The sequence below is a fragment of the Chamaea fasciata genome, unplaced genomic scaffold (genome assembly GCF_029207755.1).
Source record: "Chamaea fasciata isolate MVZ Bird 193981 ecotype frontalis unplaced genomic scaffold, bChaFas1.0.hap1 SCAF_1, whole genome shotgun sequence".
Classification (NCBI taxonomy): domain Eukaryota; kingdom Metazoa; phylum Chordata; class Aves; order Passeriformes; family Sylviidae; genus Chamaea; species Chamaea fasciata.
Window position 1 is genome coordinate 33,961,164 of NW_027094086.1, and position 23,125 is coordinate 33,984,288.

General features: G+C 40.8%; 1 protein-coding gene across 2 annotated transcripts in view; it reads right to left on the minus strand.

Annotated features, from left to right (window-relative positions):
• The window catches only part of SULF1 (sulfatase 1), a 65,082-nt gene that overhangs the window by 39,605 nt on the left and 2,352 nt on the right, over nucleotides 1–23,125 (minus strand). For both annotated transcript variants that reach the window (XM_066180331.1, XM_066180337.1), the window contains 3 exons: nucleotides 19,323–19,562; nucleotides 6,846–6,997; nucleotides 4,581–4,750 (listed from right to left, as the gene is read on the minus strand). In XM_066180331.1, coding sequence (XP_066036428.1) covers nucleotides 4,581–4,750; nucleotides 6,846–6,997; nucleotides 19,323–19,562 — 562 coding nt within the window. The remainder of the gene's footprint in view (nucleotides 1–4,580; nucleotides 4,751–6,845; nucleotides 6,998–19,322; nucleotides 19,563–23,125) is intronic.

Below are 23,125 nucleotides of genomic sequence, written 5' to 3' on the forward strand. Positions count from 1 at the left end.
CTTCTAAATGCTTGTTTACTTGACAGATTATAAACAGCTTAGGTCTGACTCACAGTTCCTCTAAGACTGGTTCACACTGGAAGGTAAAGGGAAGTTAAAGTGCCAGAGGCCCTGAGCATAACAGATAATTCAGGCTTTCATCAGAGCATCCTTTGAGTCAGAGCTTTCCTACTCAGCTGTCTGATGAAACAAGATTGTCCTGTAACATTACTTTGTATTTAACAACAACGTTTCCAGAGGTCTAACTACCCTGCTCCCTAACAGATGATGTTCATTACCACAGCAAAAATCTATGTCTTGCTTTCATCTAGTGTATCTTCTCCAGTCCCATTTTCTTTCACAGAAATAATGTCTAGGGATAGTTAGAGTACATGCATTAGTATGATTTATTTTCAGAAAATATATTACTCATTATGGTGATTACAGCCAGGATAAACCTTCAGAAATATTTTTAGATGTTAGAAATAGGACATACTTTATGGAGAGAAGTGGGAGAGTGGGAGGGGAGAATGTCTGCTTAAAACCAATACAGAGTCTGCTGCTTCCAGTATGATGTAGTTTGTGTTTCATTTTAAACTGGAGTTAATAAGAATTAACATGAATCACTTAAAAGTAAACAGCATACACGTCATTACTGTTCTTGTCTTTGTAAGACTTTCCTTGCCACTTGAGAGCCTGTTTCTGCTCAGGAGGGCAGGGTTGTAACATAATGATGGCATGTAATTCTTCAGTTTCTTTTTGTCTTTGATGTATTTTTCATAAATCTTAAGGACTTTGCTGCTGCATTCATTTGATTTTATTCTTGCCATGTTGATAAGTGAGGAAATGAGACCAACAGACGCCCACACTTGAGGGCAAAGCTCTCCCTGAACTGGAGTATTTCCTGCCATAGCCACTCCCTTCTTTATATTTGCCAGTGGAAAACTTCTTCTAAACAAACTTTTGGGTTGTTTTTCTGATGTTGGTTTTGTTTTGTTTTGCTTTAATTTATAGAGGCAGCATTTCAATCTTTAGCAGACACTTTACCAGCAAGGAGACATCATCTAATTTAAGGGTCTGCTTCAGCTACTGTTCTTTTACGCTAAACTTCTCACATGTGGTTGACAGGCTATCTTAATCCTTGGTTTGTAGGTATAACCTTCCATCTCAGTTTGTTAAGCCAGCAAGCAGCTTTTGACCTGGTTTCCCTTCTTTGTTGGAGGTAGGCGTTACAGTAACTTGATACAGCAACTACATTTTTAAAAACAAAATCCAAGGTCAAATGGCTGTCACCCAAGGTCAGAACGAAAGAGATTCAAATGGTGCTTGACCACCAAGGAAGAAAACCTAAGGGTTAAATGTTCAAATTACACAAACCTTGGCAAGAAGGATTTTATTGTTCTTGTTCTGTTTTCATTAGGAACACTGAACATTTCTGTGAGAACTGAACTTCTCATATCTTTTAGAGCACGTTGCTTATATTTTTGATAGAGAAATGAGTTGGAATCTTCAGCCACCCAAACCCAAATTAGCAGTTTATCTTCAATTTGTCTCATTTCTCAGTCTGCAAGCTGAACTTTAACACATGTAGTCAGTCAGTGCAGTAAGAAACACAAAACAAACAAGCAAGGATCTCTTGAGGTCATTGGAGAAAAAACTCTTTGCAAGAAGCATGCCAAGAAACAACAGCAGAAGAAAAGAAGCAGCACAGCTGAGTGCTCTCACAAGTAGCCTAGCAGAGCAAGGTATTTAGACCCCAGGAATCCACACAAATAAAAATTAATTTTAGCTGGGATTTTGCTTAATCTTTGCAGGCAACATCTAACCTGCATCTAACCTATATATATACATGTATACCTGTATACCTGTATACCTGTATATAAGGTGGAGAGACAGTTAAAAATTTGGAGACTAACCAAAGCCTTTTGTTCTACCAGCACTAGCTAGAAAACAAGCAGGCTGAATACACCAAGCAGTAGAAAGTGTCAAGAGCATGATAAACCAAAGCAAGTTCCTACAAGCACTTGTCAGAAGACAGGGAGCAAGGAGCCTAAAATGAGTTACTTTGGCCTGGGGAGAGGTAGGGTGAGATACAATGATTCAGTGCTTTTTTTCCAGACACAGTCCCCACAACTAAGCGGAAGCAGTTTGGATCCTGCCCTCCTGTATGATGGATAGTCCCCCAGCAGGCAGGATGGCTTGCCTGAGGCCAGGCAGTCTGTGCCACTAAATGGGAGGCAATCTGCTGAATGGGGTGAGAACAAATAGAGATAACTCTCTTGCAATGAAAAGCGGCAATTGAAAGGAGACATGGGAGAAATCCATTCAATTTGATATAGTGACTATTCATTATTCTTCACAGAATGGGTGGTAGGGGACACAGGTGGCATAACCAAGCTCCAGGTTTAGAAGGAAAGAAAAAGTAGCCCTTTGTCCCCAGTGCACAGAGTGACCCCATAGAACCTGTTGCCACAGGATGGTGGGGCTGCCACCAGAGTTCAAAAAGAGATCAAACCAATGCAAAAAGAACGGGGCACACTGACCTGGATGCTTCACCTAAAGTGGTGATTTTCAGGAGCTAGAAAAACAGGGGAAAAAAGTTTGTGGTTTTACTTTCCCCCTCACTCCACCATCGTTCCCTGCTACTTTCTGCTGGAGCACATAATTCATAATTAGTTATTAGATATTTATCTATTTTTAGATGTTTATTATTGTTAGCTGTTTATTATTGTTAGATACTTTTCTGTTATTGAACACCTAAATTAGTGGATATTTAGGATAGAGACTTGACAAGGAAAAGGCCTTGTCAAGCCTCTAAAGAGGGAAATGATGCCTTAAGTTTTAGCTTTCATGTTTTTCAGATTCTGTGCTGCCTAGGGGTGTAGTTCTGAGTCTCATATTAAGTGTTAGTAAGCTCTCTTCACAGAGTAGGTAGACAAAACAAATCCTTTCCCAGATGGAGACCAAGGACAACGGTTACAAGTTTTCAGGCCCAAAAGCATAAACAACGGTGGACTGAAGAGAGAAAACAAGAAGGATGGGACTTCATAACCTGAAGCTGTAATCGGACAATTAAACCCCAATATGCAAATGGACCAAAACTTATAAAAATGTAACACCTTGTCCATTTTTGTGAGCACTTTAAGTCCACCTTGGGTGTAACCCTGGCCAGGCTCTTGTACTGCCCAAGTTGTATCCTCAAAGGCCTTTTAATAAATATCTATTTTATTCTCTAGCTCTGTCCAGACTCTGTTCCCTGTCAGCCTTCCCAAGGCATCATGAGAACATTCTTTCATACAACCCAATATAACAGGATTCATGTCTACCTTATGCACCAACCAAAATCTCAATTTCATTAGTTCCCTATTTGGGTAGAAAATACTCCAAATATCTAAATAACTACAAAACTTTGCTGATTGGTTTGCATTATTTGCAAAGTCTGGTCTCAGGAATGTGGAATCATGGAGAATACAAGATTATAAGGTCAGGGAAACTGGCAAATCCAGAAAGTAGCAGCCAGTGAGAGGATAAAAAGATGCAAAGCAACAAAAATGTAACCATGTGCCATGAACAGCAAATCTCCTTTTGGCCCCAACTAGTGATCAGTTTATGCATGCAGCTTATGAAGTATCTGCTACTCCGACACATTTTAAAGTATTTGATGTAAATCAAAAAACCATCCTGGTATGTGAACTACTGCAGAGTGTCCAAAATGCAATTTTTAGACCAAGGAGCTTTCTCATTGTCTAATGAAATTGATTTATCCTCATTTTGAGAGGACAAATAAACGTACAATCCAGCTGAAATATTTTATTAAGTTTTTTTGTGATTTTTGCTGTTGTTGTTCTGTTGTTTTTTAAAGACGTGCAAAGACATTTTTTCAGAACAAATGGAAAGACTGGTCTACAAACCCATGGGAGTCACAAGTGCAGTGGAAATCTCCCATAGCCTCTCACTATAATGAAAAGGACCCAGAATATTCAAGGTAGGAAGCAAGATGAGGAATCCACAGATGTGGACTATGTGCAGATTTTTACCTGAAGTTGCTTTTTCTTCTAGAAACAAAATGAAGAGTTGGGGTTTTTTGTTACAGTTTCATCACCAGAAAAAAATTAAGCATGTTATTTAAAAGTGTAGTCTGATATGCTATTTTTGGCATCTGCCAGCGTCTAGTCTAAAACAAACCTGGTGTGCTCAAAGGCTTCAAATGGGTGTTTTTACTCTCAATGCATTCAGTTAGTTAGAGCCCAGGAAGCACATATCTTAGAGGAAAACGAAGGAAGCAATATCTTTCCAACAGATCCTGACCTGTGTCTACATATTTTCAGGGTATTGTAAGAAGTTGCCCTTACAAAGCCAAATACTGACCTTTTAATCTCCCACAACTTCCCAGGAGGAAAAGAGCTTCTCTCTGCTTTAATAATGGTCAGAGCTGTCACTCTCCCCCGCAAAAGGAACAAGCACAGCAAAAGAAACAAGCAAACATTCTCTGCTTACATGAGTGTCTGATATTTGAATTCCCTGTTCCTGTGATGTCTCCATAAACAAATCGCAGGAGCAGATACAAGGAGCAAGTCTGGCAGTGTGTGATTTTGACTTACATATGCTGTGAAGCATTGGGGTAGAGCTCTGAGAACTGCGGTGCAGAATCCTCGGGGCCATGGGGTGCAGCGTGGCTGATGACCATCATTATGGGCCTATGGGGATATATCCTCTTAGACATTCTGAAGTAATTAATGCTCTCATTAGTGATTAGGTCTGTGAAGTAGTCCTGGAACATATGATTAACACAAAGCAAAAGTTACAAAGTGCATGATTAATTAGATCACATACTATCGTGTTATTATGTTATTTTTCAAGTCCTCATTAAAGCTCAGATCAGGAAGTAAAAACATACCATCAAAGAGATGTATGATTCGAGGGAGCATAGGAGAGACTGAGCAGTGATTACTTTCTTAAGCAGGCAGTGCCACATAAAATGAGACAGTATTTTGCAGATCAGATACAACAGAAAGTATTAAGTAAATTTGATTATCAGATTTGGTAATATAGTGCTAAGTAACATTTAAAATGACAGACTGTACTGCCAAAGATATGTTTCTTAAATTTCATTGATAAAACACTTCACAAGGTAATGGCTCCCAAATAACATTGAATCTTAATCTGGTTTTATGTTTACATAAAGCTTTGTTGCACATTCTTTGTTCAGACTACATTTTTGCATATGTACAAAGTGGAAGATAGCTACAACAGGCAACAGATTGCAAAAAATCTTAATCAAAGAAATTGCAAATGAGAATGCAGGGAGCAGTTGAATTCCTGCGGGCTCTGTTCATTTAATTGTGCAACTTTAAGCAGTGCAGCTGCTGAGATTAAGGTTGTGACTTGCTAATAAACTGGCTTAACCCACAGCTAAGGTGGCAAATGGAAGCCTACAAGGAAGATGGGAGGAAATAGAACTAAGAAAAAAAGATGAAAACTTAAATTAAACCACCTGCCACCTTGGAGTATTCACTGTTGGCCCGGAGGTCTAGCTGGAGCTTCATTGAGAAAAGTGCTGAGACAATGTTTGTAATTTCAAGCACTTCGAGGCATGACTAATCTTATGTTGTGGATTCGAGGCCCTGAACAGCTGCAAAAGCAGAGCCTGAGGGACAAGGTCTGTGTCGCATGTCAGTGCTAGGACAAGCCAACCAGCTGTGACCTCCTTGCCCACCCGCTCCCTGTACCCCTGCCCCTTCCCCTCTCCTGCAGCACACTTGGAACACGCACAGTAGCCCTGGCTGCTACAAACCCTGCAAGCCTATTGATGAGACAGTGAGTGATCCTTTAGTTTACGAAATGGATAATGAGTGTGAGGCACCAGGGTTGTGATAATTTCGGGGTTTGTGGCCTGTTTGAGTGAAATGCCTGTATGACTGCTCTCCCATAACATCTACTCCTCTCCTGTTTCCCTGTTTATTCTAGCTACATTCATGGGGTGTGTAAGGAATGTATAACTAACCAATCTTCTATATTTTCTTTTTTGTACTCTGTATAAATATATAATCAGTATAATGTAATTTCTATGGATGGGAAAATCAAAAACAGGCATCACTAGCTTCCAATAAAAACTCATTACATGGGTCAAAAACCACAGCTGCAACATCTGCATCATCTTCCTTGAGCTACAATTTGAGGAAATTCCAGATTGCTTTCTGCAGGCTGGACTGACTGAGATCTGCCCTCCTAAACTGTTCCAAGAAACTTCATGGCAGTGGGCAGGTCACCTTGGCATACTTTCCACACTTTGTACAGAACACAAACAAGCTCTGAACTTTTCCAGTGGCCCTGTTCTTGCCTTTATTGGCTCTCATACTCATATCCGGAGTGTGACACCACAGGCACACAGCCTTCCTTTGGTGTGCACTCTATAATGGAAAATAATATTAATCAAGCCTCTTCTGTGGGTAATAACTAACTGGCAACACTCAGCAAACTTTAGGGTTCAGTAGTGCAAGGGGCACAATTCTTTTCAGGAAAGGTTTTTATTTACTGTTTGCTTCTGCCACCAAAATATCCCATTCTGTCAGGGAGAGGGAGGGAAGGGAGGAGGAAGGGAGGAACCACCAGGCTCCATTGAAGAGCCTTGGGAATATTCTTCTGTTGAGTGATTAATATTCTCAGGTGGCAATTGATCTGCAATGCCCTTCTGTTGAGTGATTAATATTCTCAGGTGGCAATTGATCTGCAATGCCCTGGAGAGAAAGTGACATCTCAATTTCGTGGTTGTAGTTGGTTAATTAATTGATTATCTGGTTAATTAATTATCTGAAAGTTATTTTAATATGGATTAATCATGTGGCATTTATGTGTCTGGAAAATACCTTTGCATAATCAAATCCGTGCTTCTCTTTGTTACCATTGCGAGAAATGGTGTAATTATAGAAGCGAGAGTTCTTCACTAATCCAACCCACTCTCTCCACCCAGGAGGGATGTAGCTGCCATTGTATTCATTGAGGTATTTCCCAAAAAAAGCTGTGAAGTAAAAAAAAAAAAAAAGAACACACGCACGCATGAGCCTTTACAATCCAAGTCTTTTAATCTGAGTCAAAAGAACGTATGAATGAAGAGAAAATGTGTTAGAATGAGTCAGAGTTGCTTTACCAAAAATCTTCCTTTTATAGCTTAGAGGGTTTTGAAATTAAAATAAGTTATTTCCAGAGTTTTATGAGAGTTGAAAGCCTTTGTGACTCTATATTTTATTCTTAATCTTTCGGAATCTAGTGTTCATGTGAAATATTTTCAGGGTTTTTTTTAGAAAGAATATGTTCCTCTTGGTTTCCACTTGAACATGAAATAAAAACTCAGTGCCCAGAGGAAACATCTGAGAAACACCTTGTGATTTTAAGCAAGTCCTGTGATGTTTCAGAGCTTGGCTTCTGAATTTTGAAAGTTCAGGCTTGCTATCCTGGCTGCATTTGCTGGTTTGATAAAAGGTCTGGGAAGTACAGATCTCCATCCCATTAAGACATGTTTGGGTAGAGCAAGAAGGAAGAAGGAATCCCCACCCTGCTTTGCTGCCACATCATCTCTAAAGCAAAACTTACAAAGAGGCAAAGGCTTGGAGGTCAAAATCCTCTACCTGGCCTGACAAACTCCATGTATGTTTTTCCATTAGCTCAAGGTTACAAGTCAGAACCCACTCAGACTTAAAATTTCAGCCTTTGCCATAGGTTTATAGGTGCTCCTGCCAATTCCTTTGGAAGGAAGTGGGAAGAAAAGCAGTCTCACAATGCAGCAGGCTCACAGCTATCTGGGAGTTATGGATTGCCTATGGCAAAGATACACAGACACCAAAAGCCAGCCAGCTGCCCTTGAAAGGGAGCATTAATGCTGGCATGGGACCCTGGCAAACGCAGCCACACTGCTTCTAGGGGGAGAGAGGTATGGGAGATCTCTAGCTGCTTGTGTATGGTCTGTGACCTGGATAGAATAGTCAGTTTAGATGGGTCCATCCTGCTTTTCCATTGCCTGGGAACTGCAGTGACAAAACACCTGATCAGGTCTGCAATGTGGGTTTTCCAGGATTTGTTATCTCCAGTTCAGTCCCAGCAAGTTACTGGGGTGCCTCAGTATCTTAACTGTTCCCCCTTTTAATTTTCTTGAGGTTTACAAGCCCCTGGAGGGTCACCCGTGCCAGCAGTGCTGCTGCCTGTGTCCCCAGCAGTGTGCACACAGGTAGTCCTGGTGCTCACAAAATCAGACACCACTGAGGAGGAGGGAATGACAGAGACCTCTCTGACCTCTCCCTTTCCAGGGACAGAGCTCTTCTGGGTGATAGCTGTCCCCTTACCTGCACCCCTCAAAGTGCCCAGCCCCTGTCCCTGCTGCCAGGCCCAACTCAGCAGTCAGGCCTGTCTGCAAAGAGCTGCTGCCCAGAGATGCTGTCCCTCAGCTGGGCAGTGGGACGTACCTTGAATCCCTGCACTTGTTTCCTACTAGGAAATGAAGTCACATTGGAAAACCTCACATCCAACCTAGACACATTCAATCTAACCAAAAAAGCACATTTGTGGAAGGGCTCAAATAATTCAGATCTGATTGATGTGGGCATGGTGAACTTCTTGGGAAAACTGGTGGAAAAACCAGAATGTTCATAATTAAGACATTTCTCAGGCAACATAAATATGATGAATTCAATCAGGGAACTGCCAAATGCCAAATGTAACCAGAGATTACAGTCATATATAATGCTACTTTCCTATACCGTGTGGAATGGGACATATAAACAAGTCCTACAGACACTAGACCTACAGACACTAGACCAGGCATCCCACAGCCACCAAGAAAGCAATCCAACCTGTCTCCTTTTTCATCCTGAGGCCTACCAGAAATCAAGAACTGTGAGGTGAAGAGGGTGACAGTGGGCAGGGAATATGTGCCTATCACTGTCTCCTGGAATGGAAACCATACCTCTCATCTAAGGCAGCCAAACTGGTTTAAACTCCCAGTCAGATGTCATGGGAAAGTATATGGGTAAAGACTGAAATACTGTGAGAAGGGAAACCAAGGAAAAAGGAGAAGGGGAAGGAAAGTCCAAGAGAGACAACAGTGAAGAAAAGTATGGGAGAGTGATGTAACTGCGAGAAAGGAAGCATTGTTGAGCCAAGCAAAACCAAGGACAGTCTGCGGTTAGAGGGGAATTCTGAGGTCAGCCCTTCCGAGTGCCATCCCAGGTCTACCAGCAGCTGCTGTACAATTCTGGGGAACTTCTGCGTGCTGTGCTCATCAGTAAAGGGCTCTACTGCCAACCTGTCTCTCAACAAACATCAGAGGCTTTCAAATTGTGAAATGAAAGTTATGAAAATTTATCATATAGGACCGTTTGATTGCCCCATTTATTATAAGACTGACTCACTCAGAGACCTGGACTCTGCTATTTACAGCCCTGCCAAACTTTAATCATTAGTGGTGATAGTTTCCATGCTATCTGACTGAGGCTGTATTTTTCTCTATGGAACATTTTAGCCCAACAGTTCAGTAATTTCCAAGAAAACGACCAGGAAAAAAGAAATGGGTTCACCCATTTAAAAATGATTGTCAAACTTTTCTCTAAGAAGTTCTAGTGTCTGTAGGTTTTGATGTAGGGCCTTTGTAAATAACAGAGGTGGCTATGAAAATCTGTCTCAAAACGACCAAGCTCACAAAAACTGTAACACCCAGATGATTACTCCACCTTCCTACTTTAATGTCACAACAACACAATCAAGTGTTCCTTTATGGATTTGAGAATATACCCAGAATTTAATTTTTGACATTAAAACAAAAAGCCATCAGCTTCTCTCACTCCTTCTTATTCTCCCTTTTGATTTTCATTACCTGAGAGAAAGCCACCAGCATAAAACAAACAGATAAAATGACCTGCAGCATAAGAAAGAGAATAAATAAACTGAATTTGGGAAAGAAAGGATGGCTTGGAGCTGGGGAGAGCCAACTCATCTTGGAATTTCCTTGCTTTAGATTACTTAATTTTCTAACTTCAATAATGTTTTGTTAGATACCTTCTGGCCCCCTGAACCCCATATTTCAGTTCATGTTAAGAGACTTCAGACTGACAGCCTGAACAATCCACCTTTGTGCTGGTAATGATTTAGTATTTTATCATAAAAAATAATCTCAATGCTGTCAAGGTTTAAGCAGCTCCCTGAGTGACAGTCTGCAGAAATAGATGTTTGCCCCTGTTGCTGTGTAAAGCAGTTCCCATGTCTAACATGTAGCAGAGCCCTGAATACTAGAGGAAACAGTGGCTGTGATAATGGATCATATTTGCCAAAATGCTTTAACCAAAAATGAATTATTGGTCATAAGCTCAAGAGGATCTGAGTAACTAGACAGATTAAGGGAAAAGCCAGGCTTTTACTGAAATACAAGCATTCAGTCCTTGCACTGTGTGGTCTTTTGAGGACTACTGAGAATAGAACAGGGCAAGTGAGTCAGAACTGGGGCCCAGCAACAGCAGTTAGTGTCTGGTCCTTCAGGCTCTGAATGAAGACAAGTCCCAGAGTAAAAGGAAAGCACAGGAGTGTCCATGGGACCAAATAACAATCAGCAAGTAATCACCATGGGTGTCCTAGTTGTTTTTTGGATAACCAGAGGACTGTTAACAAGTAAAACACTATGGAATATGTCACAGAACTGCCCAGGAACTGACACTGTGATGTGCAGATGTCTTTTCTGGGTCTTTGCATGCTTGGCTTCTAAAGTCAACCCCCATCTTTAACTTAGCTGTAGCCCAACACTTGCTGAATTGCCCAAGTCTGAGAACCGACTGGGAAGCTTCAGCTTCAGAAGCCGCTTGTGCTCAGCAGTTTGGGTTTAGGAAGCCAATTCTGCTTGTAATTAGTAAAATGGAGATTATGACTCAGTGGGTAAAAGCCTCATTAAAAAGTAATGCCATTTCAAGGGACATCTTTTCATTATTATGTGTAACGACCCCCATAGGGATAACAGGCAAGATAAATGCTTAATTTTGCATTTTAATAAGACAATTTTTATCTGCATTCTGGCAGTTTTGCTAACTGTTCCCAGGACACGTTGTTATTTTCTAATCACATGTAGTGTATCTTAGTATACCAGAATAATTGTGCTCTGTATTAGTATGTTCAATTATGTTTATGCAAACAACAACACATGGTGTGGTGAACAGTTTTACAGACATCTATGTGTCTCTGGACGAGCTGCAGAATATACATGTCTGGTACCTGACATGAACAGATGCCTTAAAACAGGGTTTTGTTTTCCCTTTTACAATTAGCTAATAATTTCTGTACTGGACTGAGAAATCCAGGGGGTTGCAAAGGGTGCAAGACAAATATAATTTGATCCAGGGGATCTCTAATACTTACAGCTGAGCGTGATTCAAATTCTCGTAATTCCCAGGACTTCTTTTCCCGGCACTTTTTACAAGCAATTATGACTAATGTTTACACTATTACACAATAGAGTTAGTCCTCTAACTCCTGTCAGCATTAGTGGATTAGTGCACAGGTGAACTGGGCTACATCTACTAGTGAGACATCTCTGCACTTCCACAGATCAAAGGACATATATTACGTTCTACACCCTTGTTATGTGTTGAGGCTTATGGGAACGTTTCCGAGTCAAAACAAACGCAAACCTTTAAAAAAGCCACACTGCAGAAAGGTTTAGTCACCGTGACCCAGACAAGAGCTTTAAGTAGACAGCCCACTTCCTTTAACAAAGTCAGGAAACCATTTACAGGAGTTGCAAGGCACTGTTTATACGACATTTAAGGACACAAACACAGTGATTCTATGCTTCCGTGGACAGAACCCAACTTCCGAATCATTCCAGTAAATTCCCCCTTGCTTTCTTCGCATTATGCAAGCCATAGATTCAAAACCTAGAAGGTTGATTTTTCCCTTCTGTTGAAAAATTGCAGAGGATTAGTGTATCACGTCACTGAAGCACAAAAAGCCATCTCACTATGCCAGCTCTGCCTAGGAAATTAAATAAGCATTGTCCTAAAAAATATGGTGAGGAAACTGAGGCACCAAGAGGTTAACTTTCAGCTAGGCCTAAGTCACACAGGAAGCCTGTGGCATTGCCAAGAATATAATTCAGATTTCATGGTTCCCAGTCTTGTAACTTAAACGCAGTAGAAAACCTTAGGTTTTCTACTTTTTCTCCAGCTTTGTGGGTCTTTCCCAGTTGCTGCCAGGTTTACTATTGCAACCAAAAAGATCATTAAGGATTTTTAAACTCAGCAGTTGCAAAAGGCATTACCCTATAACTTGATATAGCGATTGTTAGCCTGGGTGATGTCTTTAACAAAGCCTGTATTATGGGCCAAGCTGGTAGCACTTTCCAATATTGATGTTGTCTGACACTTCTCATTATAAGACCCTGTTTTCAGCTGCTTATAAGTCTCTTATACTTGGAATTAAATTTTCCACACTGGATGTCTGCCTCAGGCTGAATTTTCTAAAACCTTTTAGCCCAAACAGTAGCCATCTTTGAGAACCGCAGTAATGGAAAAGGAATTACACTTAACATCTGAAAAAAATTATGTGAGATTTCATTTGATAGCACTGCATGCTCTGCACTGAGAGCAGGAGCTCTGTGAAAGGCATGATGGACTCTCTGTCAAGGAAGCATCTATTAGAATCCTTTGAATAAAACTCTGCAATTTGCACGTTCTGGAGATCTGGACACCTCAGGACATTTATTCCTCATCCACCTGTGAGCAGTGTCAGTAGGTGGGAGAAAGTTGATTGAAATGCAGAGGGCACGAAGTGACTTGATAAGGACAAGCAGTCTGGGCAATAGCAGGAAATCCAGCAAAGGAGCTGAGGAGAGGAGATGAAGCAGTGGGGGCTTGGGGGCCCAGGACTGGCAATGTCAACCAAGAAATGGGGCAATGAGTGCAGAAAGGAGAAAGAAGCTGATTGACAAGGCGGGCGGGAGAAGCAGATTTGCTGATCAGGCTGGAAAAGGAGATCGTTAATGGTAAGCAGAGGGAACAGGACATGTCTGTCAAGAACTGACTGGACCTGAGAGAGGAGGGAGGGAGGAAGGGAGGGAATGACTTAAGGACAGACAAGCAGAGAGACAAGGCTCAGAGCAGAGGCCAAGGTGATGTCTTGGAGGGCCAGAAAACTGAGTGGACACTGCACTGCCTAATGGGGCAGGATGGAGGGAGTCAGAAGTACTTTTGGTCAGAGTGGAGGGACCCAACAATGTCTGAAAGCACTCCTGAGTCTCACTGGTTCCTGCCTTTCCTAAGACATCTGAAAACCTAGAGCAGCCAGCCCAGCCCCACGTAAGTGATAAAACCCCACTTTGCTTAATTTCTCAGCAAGTGAGCACTGGAATGTGGCAGATGGGATATGAGACCCCTAATCCTTGCTGATGTGGATTCCAGCACTGTGTCTTTTGATAGAACTAGTCTATATTTTTAAACCAAGGAAATTTCACCCTCTATAAAGTGGTATGTTGTTAAGTAGTCAAAGACTATAATTTGGCCATGTGAACAAGAGATGTAATGGTTGCATAGAAAATGTTCTACCTAGATTTTCCTACATTAAGCACTTAAATACATAAACTTGCTAAAAGTCTTTTAGTGTATAGTTTTCTGTGTGATATTTAATAGCATAGAATTCTGCTTTCAGCATAAGTAGGCAGATAAACTGTGGTTTTTGATGAGGTCCTGGAGAGAAACCAAAAAGTTTAACTTCACATGATACCATAGAACTAGAAAATCCTGCATGTTATCCTTTTGGTCTTTTTCCTCTTCTACATTTCACTTTCTGTGGACTACGTGCATACACTCATCATATTTCACTTTCACTTATACATTTTTTCATAGACAGAAAGTACAAATTATTCTGAAAAGTGAGGCATGTTTTTAATTGTTTAAAATATTTACAGATTAAATTATGTTTGATGTTTCAGAATATTTCATGCCAATTAAACTCAGAGTTCTCTCTCTCTTTATTTTCACTTTAGAAATAATCTGAAATCCAGGATTTATTCTCTGCTCACTCATTCCCACCCCTGTATCATACCGTGCCACCCACTCTGCTTTGAAAGGGTGCATGAGGCAGGATACAAATTAGGTCACTGAAATGATGCAGATTAAAAATAGCAAGTGCTGGCAGTGATTTGTACTGCAGGGCTGTGAACAGGAAACACACTGGCTTTGCCTCCAGAGGAAACTTACTGTCTGCCCACACCTTCAGGAGGCATAGCTTTTGCTCTCTCTGTGAAAGATTAACATGTCCCTGTGTGTCAGAAGGCAGTGCTGCACAGTTTAAATACTCCTTAGCTTTCAGCTTCCTGTCATCTCGGCGCTTTTTTAGTTTTTTGTTCATTACACTAAGAAATGTACCCATAAGTGACAGATGTCAATGGACACGCTGGCGTGTGGTGCTGAACACATTAGCCAGTTGTCAACCAAGTGACCATTGCTGTTCATCACTGCACAGAAGTCTGTGGCTAATGTCAAAATATGCCAGATAGGGACATCTTGGTGTCACTTCTTAAGTTTGGAGTTTTACAGACTAAGCCATTTAGAAATTAACATTTGAGCTGCTTAACTTTGCATGTTACCATTTTTGTCCCAAAAATGACATCAGAACACTCGCATGCATGAAAATTGAATGTTACTCTAATCTGTTGATATATCTGTGCAATAAATAAAATACTGGGAACTACATCTTCCCAAAGACAATTCCAAAAATTGCAAGCAGATGATTGCCTAATTTGGTGATCCCTGTTCTTTCAGGTGGGATTCCATGAAGGGAGAACCTGGTCCTGTGTTTGGCATGATGCTGTGAGACTGTCAGCAGTTGCTGAGCAAAGACAGAGTCCTGTTCCCTCCTGCACAGTTACACTGGCTGTGAAGGGCTAAGGGGAGAGAGGATTAGGGAGTAGTAATGCTACAAAGTAACATTAGGCAGAGAGGGTTTAGAGTGTGTAGGTGTGTTAAGTCAGGGAAAGAATTTTAAACTTATACATCTTTTCGTATTTGCAAAGGGATGAAACTTCAGCTGGTAAAAACGTAAAATCCTGCAGTATGCAAAGTACAACCCACTACTTAAAAATATTTTTTTAATTTTATTTATATCCTCTGAATGTTGGCTGTTCTCATGTGATGGTTTGTCTTCTAAAATACCAAGATTATGCTTGGCTGCTGCTCAATTATTAGGATGTAGCACAATCCCCCTTTCCTACTAATCCCAAGGTTGCACTTCTGGGGTTTTCCTTTGTGTCTGTGTAGGTGAATGACAAAGGGAACCAGCAACAGCAAAGGGCACATCTGAGAGGCATGACTACATGCTGTAGGACTGGGACAGAGCAGTAGAAGATAAAGAAATTATCAGACTGAAAGAACAGCAAATGACCAGCCAACACTTTGGACAGCACAATGCAAAATCTCTAACTCCTGCAGTTAATAAATTTATGAATTAAACTTCTGAAGGAAGTTCAGCTGAAGGAATATTTACATTATTTTTACATTAAAAACTACAAGATGAAACAAAACTTCTCAAGTTTTTCTCACAATTTTCAAAAAATTTGAAAGTGAAGAACCCTTTTTTCTCTCCAGTCTGAGTGCCTGGATCCTATGTAATTAAAACAAATGTCATCACTGAAACTCCCCAGAGCTGCTTTGTTTTCTCTTTCTACCTCTTTGCTGTGTGCCTTCCTTGCTATGTCCTACAAATTCAAATTTAATATTACCAGTTTTGTGGACAATCAAGAAGTTGTGCAGTTGGTTCATTGCTGCATTAACATACAGCTTGTGAATAAGGGAAACTGTAAACATTGAAACCTCCTTAATAGTTTTGGAAAATTATAATTAGAAGTAAAAGTCATTTTGGTTTGGTAGTGTTATTTCTGAATATGGTCTGCCCTGCTACTGCCCAGTATTGTTTCAGAATGCTGCCTAACCTGCTAATGTCCAGCGCAGTGTCTACCTATGATTTAGCACTGACACACAATCTTCAAAAAGGTTTGTTTCCATGAAATGCAACATTGCCCTTAGGTCACATCAGAGTAGAAGAATAAAATGGAAAAAGGAAAGAAAAAACCATTCTGTCCTTTGCCAGGTTTCCCCAGTGGGCTCTAATTATAACCGCAGTTTATTAGAGCACGTTTCAGACCTCACTTTAAAGGGCCTGCTGTGCTTGTGTGGAGTCCTCGTGGCCTCAGCAGAACTCCCCTCGTAACAGTCTGCCCACATGTGATCAGTTGCAATAGAGAGGGCTTAGTAAAGGCTGCTGCAGGTTTAGACAATAGATGCTTTATAGATATTGAAAACTATTTGGAGCAAACAGAAGTGAGGACATTATAGAAACACTCTCCTGACCCTATATTTCCATTGACATATATTAATTTGATCCCATGCAAAAAATGCATAAATTCTCATTATTACGGAGAACCAGGCTGGAGGTATTGTCTCATCCAGACTGGATCTCTCTGGTCAGGTGCCTTATCAAGACTGTCTCCAAACTGTGACTGGCCTGGGTCATTCACTCCTCTTTCTGTGTCTCAGTTTCCCATTGAGGAGGTTACTGATTTACTGTCAAAACATGTAGAAGTGCACACGATAAGTATCTGTAACATCTGCAACCTCTCTCCACAGTTTTCTCATTTTCACTCCCAATTATTCTTGACTCCCAGGTATTTTTGAGTCATTATAATTTTACTAAACTTTCTAGCTGTGAAGTGTAGATTATTACTTGGCTAGCAGACTTTTGGTGACTTTTTAATAAGGCAACACTATCCTTGAAAAATGTATTATAAGATCTGCTGTTAATTAAGCTACTACCTCAAAAAAAAGAATTGTGGGTTAATTAGAAGGTAGGCTCATCTTACAAGGAGTAAAAAGATGAATCTTTGCAGCCATAGTATTGTAGGATTGAACACTGTACCTCAGTCAGAATTGGAGATTCATGCAGGTGTTTCCATTTATTTCCATTTTCTTCTACTCTTTTCTGCCCTTTGTTAAAACTCACCTATCCTGACAGTTTTAGGACTGATATTCTCTCTGCCTGTCTTTGAAAAAGTACTTTTTTCCTGTTCCTTTCCTTTTGACCCCCTTTTATATGTAATAGGGTCAAGTCTGCATTTAGTAAGCATCTCCACATGCCTTCATAACACAAGGCAATGCAGAAGATACGCTCAAAGCAGTGTTTACTCTCAGAGGGGCAGAAAGGGCTAGTGACAGAGCTGTCCAGTTGACGTGTGAAGCACTGAGTTGTGCAAAGCACAGATGACAAACCAGTGAGATACTGATTTTTTTAAAGAATACTAAAGCCAGGTCCCACATGAAGCAGCCATACCTCAAGCAGAAAGGATTTTTGAGATGTAAGTCACGAGATAAAACTTATATTTTAGGTCAAATTCAACACCTTTTCTAACAGCGATGGTCAATTAGCTCTTCCTTCCTTTTCTCCTCCAAAGCCTTGATGCTAACCCCTACTCAAGCTTAGCACTGCTGTACTCAGATGGCAACTTAACTGAGACCAGCTTAACAGAGACTGGAGTACTATTCGGCTCATGTGTCAGAGCCAACACCAGGTCCAAAAAAGTTAAAGATTTGTCTGGTTTTGTTTTTAATACAGAAAGCAGAAGTTCTCCAGAACTAGAGATGCAGAGAGACAGAAGAAAAAAGAGTGAACTGTCTGTGTGGTGAAGAAAAGATAGCACAGAGGCAGATAAACTTGAGGCACTGGATGTAGCAGCTTTAAGAGATTTAGGACTAGCAGACAGCATGGGGACATTTGCCAGCTCTATGTTTTGAAAGCAATCTCTTCTTGTGCTTAAGCCGCGGATAGAAACAAGTTCGCTGCCAGTTACATTGTAAGGAAGGCAGCTGGCAGGAGATCTGTGCCTCCTTGCTCTGTAAAGGGGAGCCTTTGTAGCTGAATGACACTTCTGGACAAATTGCACTCTGACGACCTCGCACAACTCCGGTACCTTGAGAGGGGGAAGTCAGGCTGGAGCCTAATGTGTCTGCAGATTCAATCTTTGGGGATAGGTGATGCAGAAATGAATTGAGTTTTACATCAAGCTGAGGCACAGATGAGAGGAATAAGAAGAGTTCTTTGTAGACAGGAAAAGGATCTCCTGACTACGGAAAACCACCAGGAATTTACAAGAAAACTATCAAATCCTACTGGTGCACAGTAGAACAATCCTTCTTAAAGGCATGTTTCTATTACTTTTCAGAAAATGCAAATGAAATATCACCCCATGGCAAAGCTTAAATTATACCATTCACCTTGTTTTGCTCCCATGACAGTCCTTGCACTCCTGTGAGGTCTTTGGCACCAGTTCCCAGCCTGGCCCTGACATCTTCTTCCACAACTGCTAGCAGCTGTCCACAAGCAGGACGTAATACTGACCATAATCACGTCTGGAACTGCCAGTTCAGACCCACAATGCCACTAAAATGCTCCTCTTTCACTGTAGGTGTAACTGCCCAACAGCTTATTTCCCACTTGGGACATCCAAATGTGAAAATATGCTGCTTCACTACCAGTGGGTTTCTTTACATGGCTGTGCAGGCAGTACTACCCTCCCTTTCCATAATATTCACAGCCAGTTCGGGACAAGAGTTGCTCCTGTTGTGGTTTAATCCCAGTCAGCAGCTAAGTACCACTCAGTTGCTCTCTCACTCCCCATCCCTGCCACAGTGGGATGGAGAGGAGAATAGGAAAGAAGGTAAAATCCACAGATTGAGATAAGAACAGCTGAAGAATTTAAATGTAAAAATAAAAATTAATAATAATTATGATAATAATAACAACAACAATAATAATAATAATAAAAAAAAATTGTGGAGACAACAAAAAGAGAGAATATTAACCCCACAAAAAACTCCCAAACCCCCAAGTAATGCACAGTAGAGCTGTTCACCACCCATTTAGCAATATCCAACCAGTTTCCAAGCAGCACCCACTGGCCAGCTTTCCCCCAGTTTATGTACTGAGCATGATGCCCTGTGTTATGGAATATCCCATTGGCTGGGTTAGATCAGCTGTCCTAGCTGTGTCCCCTCTCAATTTCTTGTGCCCCTCCATCCTTCTTGCTCCCAGAGCATGAGACACTGAACAGTTTTGACTTAGTATATGCCCTACTTAGCAACAACTAAAAACTTTGTTGTGCTATCAAGATTATTCTCATGCTAGATCCAAAACACAACACTGCAGAATCTACTAGGAAGGAAATGAACTCTATCACAGCCAAGAACAGTTTCATTTCAGGCAGTGTTTTAAGAGCGATTGAATATATCATCTTCACTTTAAACCAAAAACTTTGCTTTGCCTCTTACCTGTTCTGTAGCCAGTGTTATTGAGATACACAGCAAAGGTACGAGGCTCATGAGTAGCCTGCCATGAGGGAGAAGAGCAGTTTTCATTGTTGGTGTAAATGTTGTGGTTGTGCACATACTTCCCAGTCAGCATCGAGGAGCGAGATGGGCAGCACATCGGGGTAGTTACAAAGGCATTGATGAAAGAGGCTCCTCCATTCTCCATAATCCTCCTGGTTTTATTCATCACTTGCAAGGACCCTGCAATGAGAGGTACTGATCATCACTGTGCTGCAAAATGTAGCTTGAAAACATTGACTGTTATTATGCTATTAAAAGAAATATCAGAGATTAGCTTGCCTCTGAACATCAGTGTGCTTCACTCTGTGGCTTTGGCAATTTTAGGAGAAAAGATCATATTTTACTATACCAACAAAAATATTTTTAAGGATTCAGAAAGACAGATTTTTTTTTTATCAGACTTCAAAACAAAGTCAAAATATGGATTAATCTAGAAATAGAGTCAAAGCTGTATCAAATTTGCAGGTCAATAGTTCTTCAATGCAACTGTATAAAAGTGGTATGCTCCACAGACTGAATTATTAGTCAATATGCCAGTAAAATACATAGAATGCTGAGATTACCAAAGAAAATGTTGATAATTTTGCATTTTATCAGATGACAGAAGAAAGAGAAAAACAGAGAGAGGAAGGGAGTAAAGGAGTGAGTGAGAGGCGGAGGAAGGAGGGCGAGAATTTTTCTAAAAGAAATTTTTCTAAACAATTTTTCTAAAATTTTTCTAACATTTTTTCTAAAAGAAAGTTTCTGTGGACACAAGATCAGCACGTCTGGTTCTGATACTAAAGCACTGCGCTCAAAATCAGTTTTTGGGGCTAAAAATGTACACAAAAAACTGGCAAAATGCAGCGCCTTTCTTAAGAAATTGCACTGATACTGTTTAAAGAACAAAGACATTTTTTGCATCCTTCAGAGCATCTTCATGAACTGCAAGGAGAGAGAGGCAGGGCTTGCAGATTTCTGATTGCAGAAGGGCTGACCAGCCCTGGATAGAGTCTGTCAGTATTTGCTGACAGTTGTCAAAGTTTGTTTTATTTTTTTTCCTTTGGTTTTTTGCACAGTTGACTGTCCTTTGCATTTAAATCTGTTGATTCCTCTGATAGAGCAAGAATTTTTCCTGATGGTTTTGCTTGTGTTGCTTGAAAATAAAATTTAAAAAAATTATAAAGCAATTGCAAACCTGCCTGTAAAACCATAAAACTCCCAAGGAGATTCAGCTTTAGGTGTTAGCAGTAAAATCTTACAAATTATCTTACTAGTTAATGTTAAGCATGCTCTGTTTGGGTTTTAGGCTAACAAGTCAGTGCTGAATATGAAGGTTTTTGTGTAAAAAAAAAGTCTAAAAAAAAAAAGGGCAGAGGCAGTAGGGTTTTCAACACTTCATTTAAAATGCCAGGGTCTCTGTCCTTAAGCATACATTTAATACTGTGTATGAAAGTCACCGTCACTTTGGACTCTTTGTCTTTCATAGCCCTTATTTTCTAAATGCAGAACATCTGTATTTATGCTGACCCCATGTGCTCAGGGATATAGAAAAGTAGAAGAGTAACCGAGAGGTCCCTGAACACAAAAGGTCTCCATTTGCATGAGTAGGAGCATTTCAGTGAATTGTTAAGTAAAAGACAAATGAGAGATCATCCTTGTTCTACATACTTTTATCTTGGACCCCAGACTGACTTTTTAGTTTTTGTTTTGCTTTGTTTTCACCAGAGCTCTTCCATTTTTGAAAAGTCACAGTTTATTCCTGAGAACTCAGCTGTAAAGTGCTTTGAGGTGCTAAGCTAGAAAGTGGGCTATTCAGGTACCCTAATGCAAATAACTGCAGCAGAGCTGATCTGCACTTTCCTGCCTCCATGTATTATAAATGAGTAGCTGTTAGAGTGCTTCCTCATTCCTCCAGCTGGTCAGCCCTCTGCTCTTGCAAACCTGCTGTTTATGACTAAGTTTTCCCTCCAGGTATGCACTTACTGACACTGATAATAGATTAAACCCCTCTGGAAATTCTGGAACAGGCACTTCAAAGCAGGTGAGACTTCCTCATTTGGAAAACAAAACACAAGCAGGAGATAAAACTTGCTGATATAAGTTATAATGCTTTGCTGTCTGTGGGTCTCCTCACAGCTTGTGTTTTTTACCATCTGGCCCACAGTCTTCAGGGCACATGTACTCAGGCGCTGTCTGTCAGCAGGACACTCGCGCTCTACATGATCGATTGGGGAGCACCTGAGGGGAGCCAGATAACTGGGAATGGCCACTTTGGACACAGAAGTTAGTGAGTTTTGTCAGACAAGAATTTCAGTGCCACTTCTCAGTCTATACTCATACCTCAAGAAATATGTTTGGCAACCAAGGTATCAAGTCTTTAAGGTTGCTATGGATTTTTGTCACAGGTGGGCATCTCTACAAAGGGATATCTAGGAGCACCTCTGCCTTTAAACGAGTTGTATGCAAGGCCCCAGGAAGGTAATGGACTTTTTCAGATCTCAGCACATATCCCAATTTTTTTGGCTTATGTTTTCAGTGCTTTAGTTCTAGGGAAGCTGGAAAGCACACTGGGCAAATTATGCCTGATGAGGTGTATATAGATGATGCTGTGATCTCTTTACCCACTGCTCTATTCAGTAGCTGGTTTATATAGATTTCACTGGGTGGTGCATTAGGCTGTAAAAAAAGGTCAAAAACACTGGAACTACCAACAAACTCATCCGTTTTTACTCCTTTCTCACATTATGCAAGATATTTTTGACAGTGGGGACTATAGGAGTGATTGGGGTCTCATATTTTGAGGTACTGATGTGTGCAAATAACAGAGAATTGGAAGGACAGGGGAAGAGACCAAAAAGCAAGCAAAATGTTGGACTGAAGAGGATACGGGCCTGACCCCAGTGGGAGCTGGGGCCACTGCCCTGAAGAGCCACAGCATGTTGTCTGCAGGAGGGGAAAAGTTCTGGGTTCTGGGTACTGGTGCTTTGCCTTCAGCAAGATGCCACTTCACTGGGCAGTGAGTCCTCTACCACCAGGATCTTGGTAGGGGAAAGAGTGCATAGTAGCACAACTTAATAAGTAAAATACCTTTCGAGCCCAAGTGTTTGCTGCGTTTCTTCAAGAGCTGTGGGCCAGGCTGCTTCACACAGCTTAAGCTGCAATCTACCAGCTGATCTAGATAGCCTTCCTTCTTGCATAGATAGGAAGTGGCTGGAGTTGTGGGGCAATTTGTTGGTTTTATCTAATAAAATGAGTGAGACAGCAACTCTGAATTTCTTCGCACTCAAAATGCAAATCTCAGGGGGATGGTGCAGATCAATAGGAAGATGTCAGTACTCCTGTGGCTTGAGCGCTAGTTAAATGCAAACTCCCTGCCTCTTGCAAATTTTACTTTGGATGACTCCTTGATATATCAGTTGCGCTCAGTCAGATGAATATGTTGATTCAATGCGTATACAAGCTCTGGAGAGAAATTCTTCCTGATTGAAGTCTATAATGTACCTTATATGTTTATGTTAAAGCATTCATTTAGAATAGCTTTTTAGAAATGTTTGTGCTGGCAAAACAATAGCAAATAATCCATATTGAGCAAATTTCAGTCCTGTGACTTTTGGATACCAATGTCTAAATTTTATTCTGTTTGTGGCAGAAAGTGTTACTTCCCACTGACCTTTGAGAAATTTAAGACTTTTCTCAGGAATCAGTGAAAAGCAAGAGGAAAATTCACACATGGAAAACAGTTTGGCTTTATTTTTCAAATA